Genomic DNA, 23,931 nt, shown 5'->3' with positions numbered 1-23,931 from the left:
TTCTGAAGGGGCTTGACAGGGTAGATGCTGAGAGGATTTTTCTCTGGGCTGGGGAATCTAAAACAACGGGGGCACAGTCTCAGGATAAGGGGGCAATCATTTAGGACTGAGAAGGAGAGAAATTTCTTTACTCAAAGGCTTGTGAATCTTTGAAATTCTCTTTCCTTGTGAGTTGTGGACGGTTCCATCATTGAACATATTTAAATCTGAGATATGGGGAGCAGGCAGGAAAGTGGAGTTGAGTCATCATCGAATTGAATGGTGGAGCTGGCTCATTGGGTTGTATGGTCTACTCTTGCTCTTATTTCTTATGCTCTTGATGCTTCATTATCTGAGGAGGCATGAATGATACTGAACATTGTGCAATCATCAGCAAATATCTCCATTTCTGATTTCATGATAGAGGGAAGTTCATTGATGAAACAGCTGAAGATAGTTGGGCCTAGAACACTACCCTGAGGTACTCTTGCAACAATGTCCTGCGACTGAGATGATTGGCCTCCAACAACCACAACCAAATTCCATTGTGCTAGGTATGATTCCAGCCCATTGAGAGCTTTCCTCCCGATTCCATTGACTTCAATTTTGCTAGGGCTTCTTGGTGTTATACTCGATCAAATGCTGCCTTGATATTAATGGCAGTCACTCTCATCCCATTTCTAGAAGTCAACTCTTTTGTCCACATTTGGACCAAGGCCCTAATGAGTTCTAGAGCTGAACGGTCCTGCTATTATCAGTAAGGTTACATGTTATATGGAGATTACAACATAGAAACCAGTTTTCTGGCCCAACCATATCCATGCTGGGGTTTAAGCTTCATGCAATCAGTTGCCCAATCCCACATACACATCATGTTTCCATGTTCTTTTATCCTCCCTTAAAACATCTATCCTCTGTACTCTTATTTTTTGACTTGATGTCTACTTCAATCATTGACTCTGGTCATGCATTCCACATTCTCTCAGCCCTCTGTATAAAAGTGTTCATCCTGCTCTCTGTCCTAAATCTCAAACTTCAGTCTTATATCTGGATCTCCTCGTTCTAGCCTAGTGTTGGCCAAGCCAATAGCCACATGTGGCTTAAAGGGAATTCAGATGTAGCTAATTGCATTTTTGATTTTAAAATAAAAATAGTTGATAGCCACCATTGTTTCCCATGTTATCTCAATAGTTATATTCACCCATGTGTACTTCTATATGCTTGTTAGTAAAATGTTAAGGAGGTATGCAAATGTTTTTTCATTTATCCTGTCTGTTGTCTTTTTTTTAACATTGAGAGTGACCTGAACTCAATAAAACTAAAACTGAGCCATTAACAGACGGGATAAATGAAAAAACATTTGCATACCTCCTTAACATTTTACTAACAAGCATATAGAAGTACACATGGATGAATATAACTATTGAGATAACATGGGAAACAATGTCAAAAATCACACACACACACACAGACTTTTCTTCAAAATGTCACAGGTCAACTCTTGCACTTCAGATATTATACTCCATTGTATCCTCTAACCATGAGTGTTAAAGTTTTTGATATCTGAGTAGATTTTAAAATATATACAGAAACAAGTTGTAGATTAGAAGGTTGTAGGACAAATGAATTTGAAGCTCTAGCTGTTCATTAACATGACACAAGTGAGAATATCAGCCAGCCAAACAGATCCAGTTTACTGTGAGGTCAAAGTTTCTGTGAATGCATATCAAAGCACATTCATGTTGGGTAAGGGGTAAGGGGTAGGAATCTAAAGTTACACTTTCAGCACCAACTTCGCTATATACGGATGATATAAGACCAAACATAAGGCAGGAATATAAGATGTTACCACTAACCGTGTCGAGGCCTTCCATTGCGTACTGCAGCATCTTCAGATCCTCGACAATAGCAGATCCAACTCTGGATTCAAAGGTTTCGGAGTAACTCCACTCCACTGAAAGGGATGGACACATTGAGGTTGTCAATGTAGGAAATTCTCTTGCCTGCCACCACCCCACTCACCACCCCCTCCCCCCCCCCCCCCCCACCCCCCCACCCCCCACCGCCCGAGCCCCCTGCCTCCAATGCAGCATTCCTCAACTTACTTCCGTCTCTCTCCCATTCTTGTGGTGTCCTACATTTCATCAAGGTGTATTTCATTTTTCTAAACTGAACTAGGTAGCTTAGATATCGATTCCAAGTACAAAGCATCCAAGAGCATAGAATGAGGAATTATCTTTATACACATGCATACACACACATGCATAATCACACTCTCTCACACACACTTAGATGCACACACTACACGCACATGCACACACAAACATGATCATGCATATGCACACTCACATACATCCACAAACATCAACACATGCACACACACATATATGGACATATATGCATCCACACGCACATGTTCGCACAAACACGCTTACACATGCAGACATCCTAGCCCCACTTCTTCACTCTGCCATATTCCAATCCCTTAAAGCAAGGGTAGTAATGTCAGAATGTCAGCGTGAAAAATGAAGAGACTTGATGCCTTCCCTGAAGCGAAAAGCATTTGCGCCATGGAATTTCTGTAGTCGTCTGGGTGAAACCAATGATGAGTCCATCAGTTGACCATACTCAATTGGTATTCTCCTTGCAAAGGCAAAGGTAGATCACAATCAGTGGCAAAGAAATTCCACAGGGACAGGTAGCAACCGTCAGCCCCTCAAGCACCACAAAGAGCTATTCAACTCCTCAACAAACACATCGATGAGGCAGTGGGGGATGAGGAGGTTGGAAGTGGGCTACTAGGAGTGAATTGTTAATGGAATGGATCACCTATAGTACAGTGAGGTGCCACTATGAGCAGACATTTCCCTTGGAAAGTCTCCAACCATTGCTCTGCAACTTTTTATAAGTCACGTTCAATAGGCCACTCACTCTCCCTTACCTTTGTGACACAGCAGAAACAGACCATTTGGCCCAACTGGTTTGTGCTTGTCTTTATGATCTGCTTGAGCTTCCTTTCACTTTACTTCATCTAACCCTATCAGCAGAACTTTCTATTCCTTTTTCATTATGTACTTATCGAATTTCCCTCAAATCCATTTAGGTTGTTCACTTCAATTACTCCTTGGGCAGAATCTTTCGCTTGGCGTGTGGGTGTGCTCTAAACCTAGAAACATGCCCGCTGATAATTAAGAGGGTTATAAAGCCTATTAACGGCACAATTAGCTGGGATTTTTCACTGCCCCTCCAATGTTACGGTTGGTGGGCTGGCGAATCAGCCAAGTGGCCTTTGCATTTTTCCAGAAACCCCATCCAAGGGCAGGATGAAGTTTCTGTCATTAAATTAAAAAAAAAATGTTCACACAGAATTTTCATGTTGTATATGTTCAGGTGACTGTTTCTAATGGGTGGGCATTTTTTCTAGATTTTAAAATCTATTTTTATTGGATTTAAAGTTCCTCAGCTCCCTGAGGCAGCTGTCTGCCTTCAGGGAGCTTTCTGTGAGTGCTCCCGCGCACCCACATTGACTTCAGCGCTCGCCCTCCTCCCACCCCCACCCCGTCAGCGCTGAGCCTTTCAGTGCATCTTTCACGCTGGCTGGCCGTTAATTGGCCCGTGTGAAAACGCGGCTGGGGGCTTATCGTGGGCGGCAATTCGTTTCCCGATTGCTCCTGGTGCCGCCGACCCCGCCCGCCCTCCGACCTCAAAATTCTGGACCACGTGTTAGTGAGTTCCATTCTCTGGGTGAAGACGTTTCTCCTGTGATCCCTATTGGATTTATTAGTGACTATCTTATATTCATGGCCCCTAGTTTAGGATACTCCCTTAAGTGGAAACATCTCTAACTTCATCCTTTCACAGTTTTAAAGACCCTTATTAGGTCAGCCTTTTCTGCTCTAGAGAAAAGAGCATCAACCTGTTCTGGCTATCCTGATAGGTATAACCGCTCAGTCTTTCCTTTGAAGAGAAAAGGAGAAAGAAGCTAAGGAATATTGCAGAGGTCAGTGATTGGCAAATCTTATCGCTAACATCCAGAGGTGGGTTGAGCTGCTCAGTTGGTGGCTCCCAGAAAGGATGGCAGCTCACACTGTATTGGCAGCATTAACACTTTCTGCTGACGCTGGTCCTTGTGCTGGAAGCATCTGTATAAAAAGCCTAATCCTCTGTCCTATCCTACAGCTCTTGGCACTCATAAGATCATAAGAAATAGAAGCAGTAGGTCATCTGGCCCATTGAGCCTGCTCCACCATTCAATATGATCATGGTTGATCTATTGTGACCTTAACTCTATTTTCCTGCCTACCCCCCCATAATCCTTGACTCCCTTGTAGATCAAATATCTGTCTAATTCAGTCCTGAATATATTCATTGATCCAGCCTCCACTGCTCTTTGTGGAAGAGAATTCCAAAGATTAACGACACTCTGAGAGAAGAAATTTCTCCTCAACTCTGTCTTAAATTAGAGATCCCTAGTTCTAGGGTCCCCCACAAGGAGAAACATCCTCAGCAGCTACCCTGTCAAACCCCCCTCAGAATCTTGTATGTTTCAATAAGATCACCTCTCATTTTTCTAAGCTCCAATAAGTATTAGCCCAATCTGCCCAACCTTTCATCATAAGACAATCCCCTTCATCCCAGCCAAGTGAATCTTCTCTGAACTTCCAATGCAAGTATATCCTTCCTTAAGTAAGGACACCAAAACTGCACACAGTACTCCAGGTATGGTCTCACCAATGCCCTGTCCAGTTGTAGCAAGAAGTCAGTACTGACAGGATTCATGAAGTAAAGTGGAGGTTTGACTTGCACTTTTTAATCAAATATATTTTTCCTTCCAACTTTTTCCCCATCTCTTTCGAAGATGGTGCACTCTCTTGCTCAATTATACACCTGATAGGTGCCCTGCAGTCCCATGCCCATGTTGCCATTCTAACTGTGACACACAGTGAGTGTGACCTAGTTTTGTGACCACTGGGACAAGGACCACAACTGAGCATGAACTTGTGCTCACTCAGTGTCAATTACACACATGGGGTCACTTGATAGTGATTAGGAGCTGCAACGTTAGTCAGTTTTCCTCTCCCTTAAGTAGGGACACTGAGGTCAATTGTAAGGCCAAGACTGACTCCCCAGCTGAGACCAGCTAACTCAGTATATGATATGGATTGATTATATTACCCTCCTGCTCTGTATTACTCAGTTACTCACGGCCTTAACCAGTGCTAGAGATACTAAAGAAAAGAAATTCTGCAAAGCCGAACAGTTGGCAGCTCCACAACAGACAAGTTACAGCAGCCACATCTAAAGCATTTATTGAAGATTACCTTTATATCGGGTGATTATCAAGGTGCTGTTCCTTGCTGGTTCCTGGAATGTGACTCGAAGGGATGTACTGCCAGTTACTGACAAATACACTTTCTCTGGAGAATCAGGGACACCTGTCAAGGAGAGAGATTAACTCAGGTCACCCTGTCATTTAACATCAAACTGAATCTGCCCGAGTCTGTTGACACAGACAGAGAGATGGCTGTCCCCTGGGACTGGTGGCTAATGGTCCTTTAATGCAGCTTATGTGCAACGATACTGAAACTAACATTCACGTTACAGCAATTACAGGGAATGGAGATAAAGAGAAGGTGGCAAATTGGCTTAGGAGGAAACAAAGTAGTTGGTAAGGACAGCACCTTCCAAACCCATGACCTCTACCACCTAAAAGGACGAGAGCACCAGACGCATGGGAACACCACCACCTGCAAATTCTCTTCCAACCAACACATCATCCTGACTTGGAACTATATTGCCGTTCCTTCACATTGTCAAAATCCTGGAACTCCCCTCCTAACAGCACTATGGGTGTACCTACACGACATGGACTGCAGTGGTTCAGGAAGGCAGCTCACCACCACCTTCTCAAGGGCAATTAAGAATGAGTAACAAATGCCAGACTAGCCAGCGATGTCCACATCCCATGAAAGAATTGTAAAAAAGGGCAGATTTTCAGAATAATTCTGAATGGTTAGTGGTGCCCCACAGGATTCAATTATGGGACCACTTTACTGTGGATATAGATTGAATGAGACAATATGCAAGGCTTCAGATACTAAAATTGGAGGCACAGTAAGTAATTCTGAAGATCAAATGATGTCACATGAGGACATCGATAAAACAGTGCGATGCAGAAAACAAAAGCAGAGGGAATTAACTATCAGTACATAGGAACACAACAACTACTGGATGAGAAAAGGCAAAGGTCCATGTAATTAACCAGCCACTGTACTGCTGGTTGGCTGATGTAACTGTAATGGAGTTGTTGGCTAATCTTAGCAGTCAATCTGTATCAATTAGTGTACAACAGACCGAGGGATGACATGAGGAAAACCTCAGTGGAGGGACCTTTGGGAATCACAGGTCCAAAGTCATCCATCCCTCCCAGGCACGCTACACTTACCACAGTCTAAAATTACTCATTGGGCAGGGCTTTATGCCCTTCCCCCGCTGGCGTATTTGAAGGCTGGGGCTCCTTGTAAAATAAAGCGAGTGACCTTCCCACTGCCTTCCCGCCCACCCCTGACCCATCTCCCATCATGCAGCGGGCGGGGAAGGCTTCAGACAGCCTGTGTGCCCTTAGGTCTAATGAGACCCTTAATTGGCCACTTAAGGGCCTCAACCCGACTTTGCCGCTATTTTGCATGCAGCAAGGGAAGGTGCTGGCAAAGCGGGCAGCTCGGCAGCTTTCACTACATGGCGACTGTTGGGGCAGGAGGGGGGAATACCTCCTTTAGGGGCTCCACTGTGCCCATCCCCAATGCTGGAAAGAGTTAAGTAGTGAGTGGATTTGGGCCACAGAAAGGGGTCACTGGTGATTGGCTGGAAGGGAGTTGGATGCAAGTACAAGGCTTGGCTTTCAGTGCCCCCCTTCCACTTCCTGATACTGGGTCTCTGGATTGGGCACTGAGTACTGGTGAATGAAGGACCCCCCCCTGCTATGAGGCCACAGGGTGGATTTTGGGAGGCATGGGTGGCCTATATGAGCCCCGTTAAATCCCTGGGCCACCATTAAATCCCAATGGGCTCAGGGATGATTGGTCTCAAGTGACATGGCAATGAGCCTAACCCACCACCAGCATGCAGGATTCCCCCTTCAGGCCATTCCTGCCATTACTCAGTGCGGGACAGTTCTCCCGCAGCCGGGAATCGGAAATGGGGTCTCCCGTCTGATTCTTCCTGACTTTCTCAGCACCATGGTTCTGCGGGCTCCATTAAATCCTGTCTGATTATTTCCACGCATTACTTATCCCTGTCCAAGCGCAGACCGTGTTGATTCTACTTTTAACTTGTTTGTGGAAACTCAGTTGGATTAAAACTTCAGGGAGGGAGAAAGAAAAATATAGGAGATCAGAAAATTGTTTGACTGGCAGCTAGCCAATAATCATCCATTCAAGTAACAGAGGGCTAGATGTTCCTGTGGGTTTCAAATGAGGTTCCTGAGCCCCAACTCGCCGGCAGCGAGACTAATTATGGAGCAATATTCCTGGAGGTGGCCTCTTAATTGGCACCCTCCACGCTCACCATCTTATTAAGAATGGCGGGCAGACTGCCCTTATGAGGCTCTGCAGCCTTGGCAGCCCCACCGAGAGAGGTGGGCACTGTTGAGGCAGACTGGGATCTGCGAGGGTGCCTCGACATAGAGTTGCCCTTGGAGGTGAAAATTTAAAGGAAAATTTCAGAGACTCCAAGCTGGTAGGACCCTCGGAGTGGAGGCCAAACCCCTCCGACGGACAGAGTCTATCCTGCATGGGGAACCACTTTGGGGCCTTAAAGCCTTTGTTCAGCAGGCATGTGTTGGGGAGCTGTTCCAACATGGCTTCTTCCTATTTTCCCAGCTCCCCCCCGCCACCAACCCCCAACTTCATGCCACTATCATGGCCAGGAAAATTCAGCCTGAAGCGTCCCTTTGCTTTACACTTGATGTGGGAAGGTGGTGTGAGGCAAGGGTGGTTCTGTTGGGCGGGGGAGTAGGGTCGGTGGGGGGGGGTGGTGATGGGGGTGGTGAGACATGCTTGGAGGCGACAGCTCATGTGGTGACATCTTCAGGATTCCACAGAACTCTGTCAGGAGACATTGCCAGAGGTGAAATTTTATTTGGTTTCTTTTAGTCTTCTTGCTTTGCAGTGAGAGAAGCAAAGGACAAACCTAGCCAGTAGAGAGTTAAAATCTAGGGCTGGATTTCAATGGGGGGGTGGGCTGCTCACCCCCTCTCTGCAACCCCCACATCCCCCCCCCCACCATCCCAGAAGGAAAGTTGGTCCCAAACAGACCGTATTTTAAAAAGCTGCCCCACAGTAATAACGCACTGGGGGCGGGCTAAACAGGCTGAGGGTCAGACTTCTGCCAGATCGGTGGACATCTGATTGGCTGCCAGCTCTTCCAGTGCCAGTCGCACCAGAGCTCACTAGCTCACAGAGCTGGACTGCAAGGATGCCCGGGGAGAAGATCATGGCGACTGGAGACAGATAAGTCCCAGGCTTTTAGGGTGGGAAGGGATTGGAGAGCCTGTGGAGGGAGGAGAAGGGGTGGGTGGCTGGTTTTGGAGAGCAGGTAGGGATGCACAAAGAGAGGCGGGGGGTGGGGGGGGGTGGTGGAGGCGGTGGGTGACATCTTGGGAGGAGGGTGTCCCTGATGCGCACAGGGCACCCCCTGATTGAAAAGGTAGGATGGAAAGGGGGCTCATCAAAGAAGCCATTTCAAAAATAGCCTTTGCACCCTCGCTTGTCTGCCACTGCCCAGCATTTCAGGGCAATGGAGTTGGATTGAGGAACTGAATTGCCAACTAATTGGGCAGTTAAGGGCCTCAATGGGCCTAAAGGTTGGCAGCCCACGGGTCGCCTTACCCACCCTCTGTGTTGTGAGGAAGAGATCGGGGTTGGGCGGGAAGGAGGTGAACTGGGTTCCCGACATGTTTTAGGTGCACCTCCACCGAAAATACAGCTGATGGTGTGCCATAAAAGCCAATCCCTGGAGTGCATCATGTAGAGAACTACAGAAATAAATCCATGTTGTGTCACTCCCCATTGGAATAGTCCAGCATGTGGCCTTTCAGCAGAATCCCGTTTGGGATTGTGGCTTTCAATGAAAGGTTAACAAGTAACACAGCTTTGCCTATTCTGATGACCAGATAATTGTCCTGGACGTACAATGGACATATATTAAATAATATATTAGAGCAGCGATTCCTCAAACACTGCTACAGTTTCGCTGACTTTAAGTACTTACACGCATTCTCAAAAGCAGCTTTAAGTACTTACACGCATTCTCAAAAGCAGCTTTCATCTGCTTATACAGCTTCTGTCTGAACTTCCAAGTCCGAAGTTCCCTGTTCTTACTTTGGAATAAATCAGCCTCTGAAGCTTCAGTCCTGTGTTCCAACAGTTCTGTAACTTTCTGTCCCGCTTTGCTCACTAATGTGGCCAGGTGCATATCCCAGTTTCCTTCATTGACTAGAAAAAGAAACCATCAGTGTGAAGAATGTGGAGATTAAGAGTAAAAAAAGAGAGGAAGCAAACAGAACAGGGCTGAGGATGTTGATAAAGGCTTTGTCCTAGATTTCTCACCAGCCTCATTTAGCGGTGTGTGTAAAATTATTCAAAGATGTCTGTCCTGCTACATCACCCTCAATCCCCACTCCACAGGCCAGATAGCAGGAGAAGGAAGCAATGTGCAAACAAGGGAAACACATCCCGACGTATTTTCTATTTGTGTTTGAGTGCGGTTTTCCAGGATCTCCTATTGGCCCCAGGTACCCAATATTCTAAAGTCAGTAGAGGATGCACAGATGGGTAGGGGCTTGCGATCACTCTCAGACTGATGGAGCACATGGGCTGTCTGCACCTGGACATGACTACCGTCCTTAACTGCTCTCGAAGCAAAACTCTACCCTGTCTGAGCGAGACTGCCCAGCAGGGGGGCCATGGGAAGCTCACCACCAATATTAAAATGACCCTGAAGTATGAGGATTGGCTGGGGTCAGGGGTGAACCACCCTGGTGGCCAAAAGTCTCACTTAACCAGAAAGGCAGCCTAACTCCATAATAGTGGGCATCGTATTATACATGACGCGTCCCATTAGAGCTTACGTGACTGGAAAGTAGCATTGTTTTAGGTACAAGTCCTACTTCAGAGAACTGTGCATAAAGCCTAGGCTGACTACTCCCACTGCATTACTGAGGGAGCGCTGTACTGTTGGAGTTACTGTCTTTCGGATGAGATATAAACAGAGGTCTCAACTGCCTCAGATCAGTATAAGATCCCATGGAATTTTTACAGAGAAGAGCAGGGAGTGTTCCCTGCTCTTATTTATTTCTCAACCAACATCATGCAAAGAAATAATCTGGTCATTATCTCATTGTTGTTTGAGGTAATTACCATAGTGATTATACTTCAGAAATACCTCACCGGTTGTAAAGTGTCATAGAAATGGAGGTCTTTCTTTTTCTTCCACTTTATTCATTTTCACTTTCATTTTATTCACTTTATTATCCATTTCCTATCCTCTACTCCTGAAGGTGCTGTTTCTTACTGGTAGCCCTCCAGCTCCTCAACCAAGGTGTCATTCAACGTACATCAACTTACACAGTGAATGTTGGCAGGCTATTTGACCATGGAAGCTATCAAAGCTGTGCTTAAACCTGTCCACACAGGATTCATTGGATCTCAGTTGGAAGTGGGAATCCTGGATGAATTCTTTCCTGCTTAGTTTAGGCTGACTGACGTGCAACCCTAACCCCTAGCACTAACCCTACCCCTAACCACCCTAACCCCTAACCTTACGACTGTTCCAGAAGAGATCAGTTAACTCCGCACAAGCCAGTTTTAACAGTGGGGTCTTCCTGGCTCATAAGGAGCTTCCATTTTAAATTTAATTTCCAGAAGTAAGATTGATCTTTAATAACTTCTTCCAGTTCACACCCACGCACACGTCCCCACCCCAAACTGGATTGACGTGCAGCGATATAAGCAGGAAACGGCATCACTCACCCAACAGTTTGAATGTTGGTTAAGGGAATGAGAGTTTGCCAATTCTTGACCAGGTCACTTGCTAGAGTGGGTCTCAATAGTGGAATGTTTGATCTTTGGTAAGAAAAGCAGAAGTTACCCACTTACTGTACCGTGCCAGTACGGTGCAGTGTTGAATCTCCTGGTGGTGTTGGTGCAGATTATGGGCTAGCTCCACCTCAGACAAAAGAAAGCAAGTACAAGAGAATCAAAGTGAAGAATCCAGCGTTCACTACTCACAGTGATGGTTATCCCTGGCTCCAGCATTCATTAAGAGGCTCGCCATTGAGATGTTGTTTGTCAGGACAGCGATATCCAGAGGAACCAGTCCAGTGCTGGTAACCTCATTCAGATCGTCCTGTGTGCCTGGCTGGTCCAGTATCCGTTGAACTGCTTCAAGGTCTTCGTGTTCCACAGCATCAAAGATTGAATCATACTGAATATTCTAGAATTTAAAAGGTATATATAAAGGCAGAAAACCCTCATATGGCTTTGAGAGATATCATTCTGTATTCTGACTTGGAGACAAATTTAGCAATTTCTTCATTTCAAAATATATAATGATAGTACAAGATAAGATCATAAGAAATAGGAGCAAGAGTAGACCATTCGGCCCATTGAGCCTGCTTCGGCATTCAATAAGATCATGGCTGATCTGATTGTGGCCTTAACACCACTTTCCTGCCTGCCCCATAACCCTTAACTCTCTTGTCAATCAAAAATCTGTCCAACTCAGCCTTGAATGTATTCAATGACCCACCCTCCACTGCTCACTGGGGAAGAGAATGCCAAAGACTAACGATCCTTCGAGAGAAGGAATTCCTCCTCATCTCTGTCTTAAATGGGAGACCCCTTATCTTTAAACTGCGCCCTCCGATCCTAAATTCCCCTATGAGAGGAAATATCCTCTCAGCATATTGAACTGCTTTGACTCTGAAAAATGCATTTGTTGAAAACAGATACCAAAACTAATCTTGCCAAGGTCCGTTTCTGACTCCCTCCATATCTCCTATTGAATAAGTTGGGGCACAAACATGGGGGCCGCCAGAGCCGCTCTTGAGTCTTACAGTCATGATCATGTGTGTTCTGCAGTGATTCACAGACTTGTACCCTCTGCACTTTTCTCACTGTCTCCATCTTACTATTAAATCATGATTAGTGTCACACAGTTAACATTTACAGCCCTGCCTCGGTGGTTGCAAATGTGCTTGTGGTTTGCTATAACAATACTGCCTCTTCCTGCCAGTTTTAGATCTCATGTTTAGTTAGAAACTTTGTGTCACAAATGGCCTCACAGTATTGTACATTAAAGGAATGTGTGAGGTCCCAGCCAGGTTTTGGCTGCCCAGTGCACACCCACCCCCCTCAGGATGAAGAAAATAATTCAATATTTCCAGCAAATTAATGATCAAAATTACAAACAGTTCAGATAGAAATTAAACATTTTTGATATGCCACAACCCATACATAAAGAATTCCATCTGCACTATCACTGATACATACTGAGCCTCAGATTCCCATCTCCACCTTAACTGATACTGACCCACAGAGTTCCCTCTCCACTACCACTGATACTGACCATCAGTGTTCCCTCTCCACTGTTACCGATACTGACCCACAGAGTTCTCTCTGCACCATCACTGATACTGACCCACAGAGTTCTCTCTGCACCATCACTGATACTAACCATCAGTGTTCCCTCTCCACTGTTACTGATACTGACCCACAGAGTTCTCTCTCCACCTTAACTGATACTGACCCACAGAGATCCCTATCACCGTCACTGATACTGACTGACAAAGTTCCCTCTTCCCCATCATTGATACTGACCAAAGAGCTCCCTCTCCACCTTCACTGACACTGACCTACAGAGATCTGTCTCCACCGTCACTGATAATGACCCACAGAGATCCCTCTGCACTATCACTGATACTGACCCACAGAGCTCTCTCTGCACTATCACTGATACTGACCCACAGAGTTCTCCCTGCACCATCACTGATACTGACCCAGAGTTCTCTCTCCAGATCACAGATACTGATCCACATAGATCCCTCTCCACTGTCACTGATACTGACCCACAGAGTTCCTTCTCGACCATCACTGATACTGACCCACAGAGCTCTCTCTCGACCATCACTGATACTGAGCCACAGAGCTCTCTCTGCACCATCACAGGTACTGACCCACATAGATCCCTCTCCACTGTCACTGATACTGACCCACAGAGTTCCCTCTCAACCATCACTGATACTGACCCACAGAGTTCTCTCTGCACCATCACAGATACTGACCCACATAGATCCCTCTCCACTGTCACTGATACTGACCCACAGAGTTCCCTCTCGACCATCACTGATACTGACCCACAGAGTTCTCTCTGCACCATCACAGATACTGACCCACAGAGTTCCCCCTCGACCATCACTGATACTGACCCACAGAGTTCCCTCTCGACCATCACTGATACTGACCCACAGAGCTCTCTCTGCACCATCACAGATACTGACCCACATAGATCCCTCTCCACTGTCACTGATACTGACCCACAGAATTCCCTCTTTACCCTCACTGATACTGACCCACAGAGTTCCCTCTCCACCCTCATTGATACTGACCCACAGAATTCCCTCTTCACCCTCATTGAAACTGACCCACAGAGTTCCCTCTCCACCCTCACTGAAACTGACCCACAGAGTTCCCTCTCCACCCACTGATACTGACCCACAGAGTTCCCTCTCCACCACTGATACTGACCCACAGAGTTCCCTCTCCACCATCACTGATACTGACCCACAGTTCCCTCTCCACCCTCACTGAAACTGACCCACAGAGTTCCCTCTCCACCCTCACTGATACTGACCCACAGAGTTCCCTCTCCACCCTCACTGATACTGACCCACATAGATCCCTCTCCACTGTCACTGATACTGACCCACAGAGTTCCCTCTCCACCCTCACTGATACTGACCCACAGAGTTCCCTCTCCACCCTCACTGATACTGACCCACAGAGTTCCCTCTCCACCCTCACTGATACTGACCCACCGAGTTCCCTCTCCACTGTTACTGATACTGACTCACAGAGTTCCCTGAACTCCACCTTCACTGATACTGACCCACAGAGTTCCCTCTCCACCCTCACTGATACTGACCCACAGAGATCCCTCTCCACTGTTACTGATACGGACCCACAGAGTTCCCTCTCGACCATCACTGACAATGACCCACAGTGTTCCCTCTCCACCCTCACTGATACTGACCCACAGAGTTCCCTCTCCACCCTCACTGATACTGACCCACAGAGTTCCCTCTCCACCCTCATTGATACTGACCCACAGAGTTCCCTCTCCACCCTCACTGATACTGACCCACAGAGTTCCCTCTCCACCCTCACTGATACTGACCCACAGAGTTCCCCCTCCACCTTCACTGATACTGACCCACAGAGTTCCCTCTCCACCTTCACTGATAATGACCCTCACTGATTAATGATCAAAATTACAAACAGTTCAGATAGAAATTAAACATTTTTGATAGGCCACAACCCATACATAAAGAATTCCATCTGCACTATCACTGATACATACTGAGCCTCAGACTCCCATCTCCACCTTAACTGATACTGACCCACAGAGTTCCCTCTCCACTACCACTGATACTGACCATCAGTGTTCCCTCTCCACTGTTACCGATACTGACCCACAGAGTTCTCTCTGCACCATCACTGATACTGACCCACAGAGTTCTCTCTGCACCATCACTGATACTAACCATCAGTGTTCCCTCTCCACTGTTACTGATACTGACCCACAGAGTTCTCTCTCCACCTTAACTGATACTGACCCACAGAGATCCCTATCACCGTCACTGATACTGACTGACAAAGTTCCCTCTTCCCCATCATTGATACTGACCAAAGAGCTCCCTCTCCACCTTCACTGACACTGACCTACAGAGATCTGTCTCCACCGTCACTGATAATGACCCACAGAGATCCCTCTGCACTATCACTGATACTGACCCACAGAGCTCTCTCTGCACTATCACTGATACTGACCCACAGAGTTCTCCCTGCACCATCACTGATACTGACCCAGAGTTCTCTCTCCAGATCACAGATACTGATCCACATAGATCCCTCTCCACTGTCACTGATACTGACCCACAGAGTTCCTTCTCGACCATCACTGATACTGACCCACAGAGCTCTCTCTCGACCATCACTGATACTGAGCCACAGAGCTCTCTCTGCACCATCACAGGTACTGACCCACATAGATCCCTCTCCACTGTCACTGATACTGACCCACAGAGTTCCCTCTCAACCATCACTGATACTGACCCACAGAGTTCTCTCTGCACCATCACAGATACTGACCCACATAGATCCCTCTCCACTGTCACTGATACTGACCCACAGAGTTCCCTCTCGACCATCACTGATACTGACCCACAGAGTTCTCTCTGCACCATCACAGATACTGACCCACAGAGTTCCCCCTCGACCATCACTGATACTGACCCACAGAGTTCCCTCTCGACCATCACTGATACTGACCCACAGAGCTCTCTCTGCACCATCACAGATACTGACCCACATAGATCCCTCTCCACTGTCACTGATACTGACCCACAGAATTCCCTCTTTACCCTCACTGATACTGACCCACAGAGTTCCCTCTCCACCCTCATTGATACTGACCCACAGAATTCCCTCTTCACCCTCATTGAAACTGACCCACAGAGTTCCCTCTCCACCCTCACTGAAACTGACCCACAGAGTTCCCTCTCCACCCACTGATACTGACCCACAGAGTTCCCTCTCCACCACTGATACTGACCCACAGAGTTCCCTCTCCACCATCACTGATACTGACCCACAGTTCCCTCTCCACCCTCACTGAAACTGACCCACAGAGTTCCCTCTCCACCCTCACTGATACTGACCCACAGAGTTCCCTCTCCACCCTCACTGATACTGACCCACATAGATCCCTCTCCACTGTCACTGATACTGACCCACAGAGTTCCCTCTCCACCCTCACTGATACTGACCCACAGAGTTCCCTCTCCACCCTCACTGATACTGACCCACAGAGTTCCCTCTCCACCCTCACTGATACTGACCCACCGAGTTCCCTCTCCACTGTTACTGATACTGACTCACAGAGTTCCCTGAACTCCACCTTCACTGATACTGACCCACAGAGTTCCCTCTCCACCCTCACTGATACTGACCCACAGAGATCCCTCTCCACTGTTACTGATACGGACCCACAGAGTTCCCTCTCGACCATCACTGACAATGACCCACAGTGTTCCCTCTCCACCCTCACTGATACTGACCCACAGAGTTCCCTCTCCACCCTCACTGATACTGACCCACAGAGTTCCCTCTCCACCCTCATTGATACTGACCCACAGAGTTCCCTCTCCACCCTCACTGATACTGACCCACAGAGTTCCCTCTCCACCCTCACTGATACTGACCCACAGAGTTCCCCCTCCACCTTCACTGATACTGACCCACAGAGTTCCCTCTCCACCTTCACTGATAATGACCCTCACTGATTAATGATCAAAATTACAAACAGTTCAGATAGAAATTAAACATTTTTGATAGGCCACAACCCATACATAAAGAATTCCATCTGCACTATCACTGATACATACTGAGCCTCAAACTCCAGTCTCCACCTTAACTGATACTGACCCACAGAGTTCCCTCTCCACTACCACTGATACTGACCATCAGTGTTCCCTCTCCACTGTTACTGATACTGACCCACAGAGTTCTCTCTCCACCTTAACTGATACTGACCCACCATCACTGATAGTGACCCACAGAGTTCTCTCTGCACCATCACTGATACTGACCCACAGAGTTCCCTCTCCACCTTAACTGATACTGACCCACAGAGATCCCTATCACCGTCACTGATACTGACTGACAAAGTTCCCTCTTCCCCATCATTGATACTGACCAAAGAGCTCCCTCTCCACCTTCACTGACACTGACCTACAGAGATCTGTCTCCACCGTCACTGATAATGACCCACAGAGATCCCTCTGCACTATCACTGATACTGACCCACAGAGCTCTCTCTGCACTATCACTGATACTGACCCACAGAGTTCTCTCTGCACCATCACTGATACTGACCCAGAGTTCCCTCTCCAGATCACAGATACTGATCCACATAGATCCCTCTCCACTGTCACTGATACTGACCCACAGAGTTCCCTCTCGACCATCACTGATACTGACCCACAGAGCTCTCTCTCGACCATCACTGATACTGAGCCACAGAGTTCCCTCTCCACCCTCACTGATACTGACCCACAGAGTTCCCTCTCCACCCTCACTGATACTGACCCACAGAGTTCCCTCTCCACCTTCACTGATACTGACCCACAGAGTTCCCTCTCCACTACCACTGATACTGACCATCAGTGTTCCCTCTCCACTGTTACTGATACTGACCCACAGAGTTCTCTCTCCACCTTAACTGATACTGACCCACCATCACTGATACTGGCCCACAGAGTTCTCTCTGCACCATCACTGATACTGACCCACAGAGTTCTCTCTGCACCATCACTGATACTGACCCACAGAGTTCCCTCTCCACCTTAACTGATACTGACCCACAGAGTTCCCTCTCGACCATCACTGATATTGACCCACAGAGATCCCTATCACCGTCACTGATACTGACTGACAAAGTTCCCTCTTCTCCATCATTGATACTGACCAAAGAGCTCCCTCTCCACCTTTACTGACACTGACCTACAGAGATCTGTCTCCACCGTCACTGATAATGACCCACAGAGATCTCTCTGCACTATCACTGATACTGACCCACAGAGCCCTCTCTGCACCATCACTGATACTGACCCAGAGTTCCCTCTCCAGATCACAGATACTGATCCACATAGATCCCTCTCCACTGTCACTGATACTGACCCACAGAGTTCCCTCTCGACCATCACTGATACTGAGCCACAGAGCTCTCTCTGCACCATCACAGATACTGACCCACATAGATCCCTCTCCACTGTCACTGATACTGACCCACAGAGTTCCCTCTCGACCATCACTGATACTGACCCACAGAGTTCCCTCTCCACCCTCACTGATACTGACCCACAGAGTTCCCTCTCCACCCTCATTGATACTGACCCACAGTATTCCCTCTTCACCCTCACTGAAACTGACCCACAGAGTTCCCTCTCCACCCTCACTGAAACTGACCCACAGAGTTCCCTCTCCACCCTCACTGATACTGACCCACAGAGTTCCCTCTCCACCCTCACTGATACTGACCCACAGAGTTCCCTCTCCACCCTCACTGATACTGACCCACAGAGTTCCCTCTCCACCCTCACTGATAATGACCCACAGAGATCCCTCTCCACCCTCACTTATACTGACCCACAGAGTTCCCTCTCCACCCTCACTGATACTGACTCACAGAGTTCCCTCTCCACTGTTACTGATACTGACTCACAGAGTTCCCTCTCCACCCTCACTGATACTGACTCACAGAGTTCCCTCTCCACCCTCACTGATAATGACCCACAGAGATCCCTCTCCACCTTCACTGATACTGACCCACCGAGTTCCCTCTCCACTGTTACTGATACTGACTCACAGAGTTCCCTGAACTCCACCTTCACTGATACTGACCCACAGAGTTCCCTCTCCACCCTCACTGATACTGACCCACAGAGATCCCTCTCCACTGTTACTGATACGGACCCACAGAGTTCCCTCTCGACCATCACTGACAATGACCCACAGTGTTCCCTCTCCACCTTCACTGATACTGACCCACAGAGTTCCCTCTCGACCATCACTGACAATGACCCACAGTGTTCCCTCTCCACCTTCACTGATACTGACCCACAGAGTTCCTCCTCCAAATCACTGATACTGACCCACATAGTTCCATCTCGACCATCACTGATAATGACTCATAGACATCTCTCCCCACCATCACTGATACTGACCCATTGACTTCCCTCTCCGCCATTGCATACTGACCCACAGAGTTTTCTCCCCACCACCACTGATACTAACCCACAGAGTTCCTCTCCACCATCACTGATACTGACCCACAGACTTCCCGGGCCACCATTGCATACTGACCCACAGAGTTCCCTCCCCATCATCACTGATACTGACCCAGAGTTCTCTCCCCACCATCACTGATACTAACCCACAGAGTTCCTCTCCACCAATCCTGATAATTAATGAGCCATTGAGTTCTTGCCTCCCTTTGACAATTTTGTTTCTTTGAATTATTTTCATTTACAGTTCTCCTCATGTTACTCTGTCAACATCCAATTTATATGGAACATTGTAAGAATGCAGGAAAACCTGGCTGTTACTGGTCTCTATAGTAACAACAAGAGACCCCATTCTGTAGAGCTGGTAGTCTAAATGGTGATCGTGCAGGTTCCTTCAAATCACATGAGTCACAATGCGGGTATAATTTAGCATGTGACTCAGCACTTGGCTATTACTGCAACACTCATAAAATGTCAGTCTGTTCCCTGAGTCCTACTGTGGTGTAATGGAATAGTGTTACACTGGACTTTACAGAGTAATTACACACTGTGGGCTTATCACAATGCAAAGTCTCTACCATCTCAGTATCTGACATTTAGTTTTGTTTCTACTTGATTTACTACATTGACAAGGAATGATGAAATTTTAAATTTTGGGCACTTAAATGTTCTGAGGAAATATTCTGATGGCGCAGAGCAGGTGAGAATGTAGATCTAAATCTTCTAGTCTTTATGTAATTCATTTGCTGGTTACCATGATCATTGACATTGGGTCAAGGCTGACAGTGCTCGAGACATCTTTACCATCGTCAATAGTACACATGTTGCATCGCTGATCAGAAATATTGGAGGATACATCACTGTATATGCTATTATGGAACATAAACACCAGCATGAACTTGTTGGGCTGAAAGGCCTACTTTGGTATTGTAGATACTTTGCATTCCATCAAGAAATTCAATCAAGGCAATCAGGAGGGCATTAGATAATTATTTGAATAGAAACAATGTGTAAGAGTACAGGGAAAAGGCAGGAGAATGGCACTAAATCATAACGCTCATTTGGAGAGCTGGTGCAGACACAGTGGGCCGAAGGGCCTCCTACTGCACCATAACAGTTCTGTGATTCTGTGCTCTTTTCTAGTTCACAGTGACCTTCTTTGAATAATGGTGGCACCGATGATGTCTGTTAGTAAGGAGTAGGATTTACTCTTCGAATTGCTCCACTCTTAAACTAGTTAAATAAACCATTGATGATCGGAGTCAAATTGTAAATCCGTACCAGGGATGAAGATTTCTTGCTTCTTTCTTTCTCTATTTTTTTGATGAGGCAGTTCTCGTCTGAGCTGGAGCCGCCCTTTAACCTGAAAGACAGGTTGCGGTACAGTCTCTTGGCAGCATTTGGAGACATGGGCCCAAGTGACTTCCTTCTCTGGAGAGGCTCCCTGATTGGCTGCGTCATTTTACTCAGCATTCACCTGGATGGCAGGAATGCAGGAAAACCTGGACCAGGAAACCAGGAAAAATTAACATTTCTTTAAAAATCATAGAGATATTGTTGTGTTCCCCCCTCCGAGTGCTCCCCTTCCTCCATCTCTCTCCCTTACCCCACCCCTCTTCCTTCGCCCTCTCCTGCCCCTCTTCTCTCCATCTCCCTCCCTTGCCCCTCCCAAGTATCATTCCCTTCCCCTCTTCCTCCTCTATAACCTCTCTCCCTTCTTTCCCTTCTGTCTCCCTCCATCCTCTCTCTTCCTCCGGTCCCTCCTCATTCCCATCCACACACACCATTGTCTTTCCTCGTGCCCTGAAGGTTGAGATCAAGTGCCATCAGTAGCAGTACCAAGTTTCATCCCTAGCCAATGGGGCAGGCCAATCCTAGACCTTCATCACCGCTGCTCAGAATCAAACCGCTGGACACCTGTGAGCCAAAGTGACTATCCACCTCTGACTGTTCCTCCATGGCTGTAAAAAAGGTTGAGCCACAGATTTGCATCTTTCCACAAGTTCTGGAACTCGATGAGTGGAGAATCTCAGGCACAGACTAGCCCCTGAATCCAAGACCATTGTCATTCCCATTTCAATGAATGGAGCTGCTCCAGAAAGGTCACTTGAGCAGCTTTAAAGTGAGGAGCCCAAGAAGTGAGGTCTCTGCTTTGGAAATAGGGGGAGCCAAGGGCCAACTGATTCACCCCAACCTATAAGCCTCAGAAAAGGGTACAACTCAAAAAGGAGCGTACAACTGAAAAACCCTTTGAATAAATTGCCTATATCACCAGACACTGCCTCAAAGTGATTGGATAAGGTAAACTCTTTTAGCTGAATTTGAGGATTTTGATTAGTGTCTCTAGTCACATTCTGCAATTCAGTTTGTTTCTGAAACCCAATAGCTTCACATATGACATATAAAAAGAAATAGTTACAAAGGGAGTGCAGCGGAGTGTGGATCAGCCATGTATTAAGTGGTAATTACACTCAATATTCCAACAATTGCATTATAACAGAGAGAAAAAATGAAATACATACATTACAATATTTACTGTGGTGAATTTATATATTTTGAAGGGAGTAATGTGCTTTGATTGTGCAGAATTCATCTCTTGTAGAGGTGTTCTTTCAGAAAGGAAAGCAGTAACTCACCTTGTTCTGGCTAAACTCCCATTGATCTAGTTAAACCAGCAGATCAAGGACACACATGGGTGGAACCTCCTGGAGTACAATGTCCTTCCTTCAGGTTCAGGGCAGAAACTGGAAGGTCATGTTCCTACACTTGAACCTGAAACAAAAAATTTACAAATTGAGGGGTGATGTCCAGCACTCCCATCAGCCTGGTGATGATCTTCCTACCTTCATTACTGCTGGTGCAGGCAGGGCAGACAGTTCAGTTCCACATTAAGCTGGATGCTGCTTTGCAATTGGTTGGAATGAGGTGGGGGAGTGGTGTGGGGGGTGGTGGGGGGGAACACTCCCACTTCCAATCATAATCCCTCCATGGTTTCACCCCTCCCTATCATTATAATCTCCACCAGCCCCAGTTCAAGGGTAAAATTTACAGGGCTACGTGGAAAGAGCAAGGCAGTGGGACGAGTTGGATAGTTCTTGCAAAGGACAGGCACAGACATGGCAGGCTGAATTATCTCCTGCGCTATAAGATTCCTCGGCCGGAATCTTATGGAAGCGACAGGGATCTTGGCTGCCGGCTGGAGACCTGACAAGAGCCTTACGCTGTCTCTTTTTGGAAAGGCTCACCGCATCTTGTGCCACTCAGGCTTTTGACAGGCCAACAGCGGCCCTTTCCCTGGGATCAAGGCCCCCGGGGGCAGAAATTGCACCCGCCAAGAATTGAGAACCAATCAGAGGCTGGCAGCTCTGTTAAATGGCAATGCCACTACGGACACAGTGGCTGCTGCTGGTACTACACCCGCCCAAGGCCTAGGATCGTCACTGGACCCCATGCCACAGGTGGGGGTGGGGGTCGCAGGTGGGTCATGGGAGAAGAGGTAGGCAGCAAAGGCAGGGAGGTGGATCTCAGCAAGCTCCCTCCTTCCCGATGCTGGGGCCCTCGATCAGGCATTGAGTGCTTCTGAGCGAGTGTCACTACCCCCCCCCGCCGCCGGGAGCCTGCAAACAACCCTGCACATGTTTGCTTGTCGCGCTCCCTGCATGGCACTGAGTGAATTCTGCCCTGGGAGGGCAGAAGATTCTGGCCTTTGATTCTATTCTACAAACAACCTATCTCATGTAACACAGGCAAAAGAGAAGACTCCGGGCAAAGAAGTTAAAAGTTATGAAAACTCTTTGGTGTCAGCCTTGGTTGCTGACCCAGAAGGCTGTGGGTTCAAGTCTCACTCTGGAGGCTTGAACACATAATCGAGCATGACACTTTACTCCAGTATTAAAGGCGGTAATGTCTGTCGGGTGGGAAGTAAAACCAACATCAAACCCGTCTGCCCTCCTAGTTGGACATAAATGATCCCATAGCACAATTTAGAAGGACAGATGAGCATTGTTCTTCTCCAGGTACTTAGTACATGTAGCCCTTGGATGCACCTTGTTCTATTTCATACATATAAAAGAAAGCAGGGCTCACACACGCCTTGCATCTCTCGCCTCAAGCGGTTCACATACAATAAAATACTTTTCAAGTGCAGTGGTCATTATATCAGCAAACATGATGCAACAAAATCCTGCAAACAGCTTGAGATGAGTGATAGGGTTCATCTTTCTGCAGCATTGCAAGAGATGACCCTGTAATTAGAAAGGTCAGGTGAACCTGCTGTTTTTCCACAGCCAGAATACAAAATGGTAAAATAAAAAAGGAAAGAAGTGTTTTATGGACCTTGAGATAAGCCATTGCTTCTCAGTGGGAAGTCTCAGAGGGAGGTGACTGAAAATGCACTAATCACTACTTGGCAAAATTATTTTGCAAGAATATGGATGGGATTATGAAATGATATTTATAACCCAGCTGCCCATTTACTTATTTATTCTAAATTTACAGCTATGTTACTTAAAGCTAAACACTACTTTATTCATAGCCAAGAGTACTTCTGATTGGTATCCATTAGCATCCATTATCCATAAGTGTACCTGTATTAAGTGTAAGCCATTTATATGTAAACACACACACACACACACACACACAGCACTAAATTGCCCATAAGCACACACATGCTGGAACTTCCAGTCAAGGAAACCCAAAAATATCCAGTTTCAGGGGATTATGAACTCCAAGGATACTGATAGACACCCAACAATACTGTGACCTGGGGTGATTGTGATGTACCTGAAGCAGCTACCTAAAACAGACGTGACTGTGAATTGACAGGAGCA

The 23,931-nt window shown here is 46.9% G+C and overlaps 1 protein-coding gene across 2 annotated transcripts in view; it reads right to left on the bottom strand.

The window, feature by feature from the left end:
- LOC121271541 (ankyrin repeat and fibronectin type-III domain-containing protein 1-like) overlaps positions 1–23,931 on the bottom strand; it is a 320,638-nt gene that overhangs the window by 47,883 nt on the left and 248,824 nt on the right. For both annotated transcript variants that reach the window (XM_041177527.1, XM_041177528.1), the window contains exons 2-7: positions 21,739–21,874; positions 20,384–20,604; positions 11,268–11,472; positions 9,282–9,473; positions 5,301–5,414; positions 1,836–1,933 (exon numbers count right to left, since the gene is read on the bottom strand). In XM_041177527.1, coding sequence (XP_041033461.1) covers positions 1,836–1,933; positions 5,301–5,414; positions 9,282–9,473; positions 11,268–11,472; positions 20,384–20,575 — 801 coding nt within the window. In that variant the 5' untranslated portion in view covers positions 20,576–20,604; positions 21,739–21,874. The remainder of the gene's footprint in view (positions 1–1,835; positions 1,934–5,300; positions 5,415–9,281; positions 9,474–11,267; positions 11,473–20,383; positions 20,605–21,738; positions 21,875–23,931) is intronic.

Source organism: Carcharodon carcharias, chromosome 31 (assembly GCF_017639515.1).
Source record: "Carcharodon carcharias isolate sCarCar2 chromosome 31, sCarCar2.pri, whole genome shotgun sequence".
In the NCBI taxonomy this organism is placed as follows: domain Eukaryota; kingdom Metazoa; phylum Chordata; class Chondrichthyes; order Lamniformes; family Lamnidae; genus Carcharodon; species Carcharodon carcharias.
This window is presented reverse-complemented; position numbering and strand designations above follow the sequence as displayed.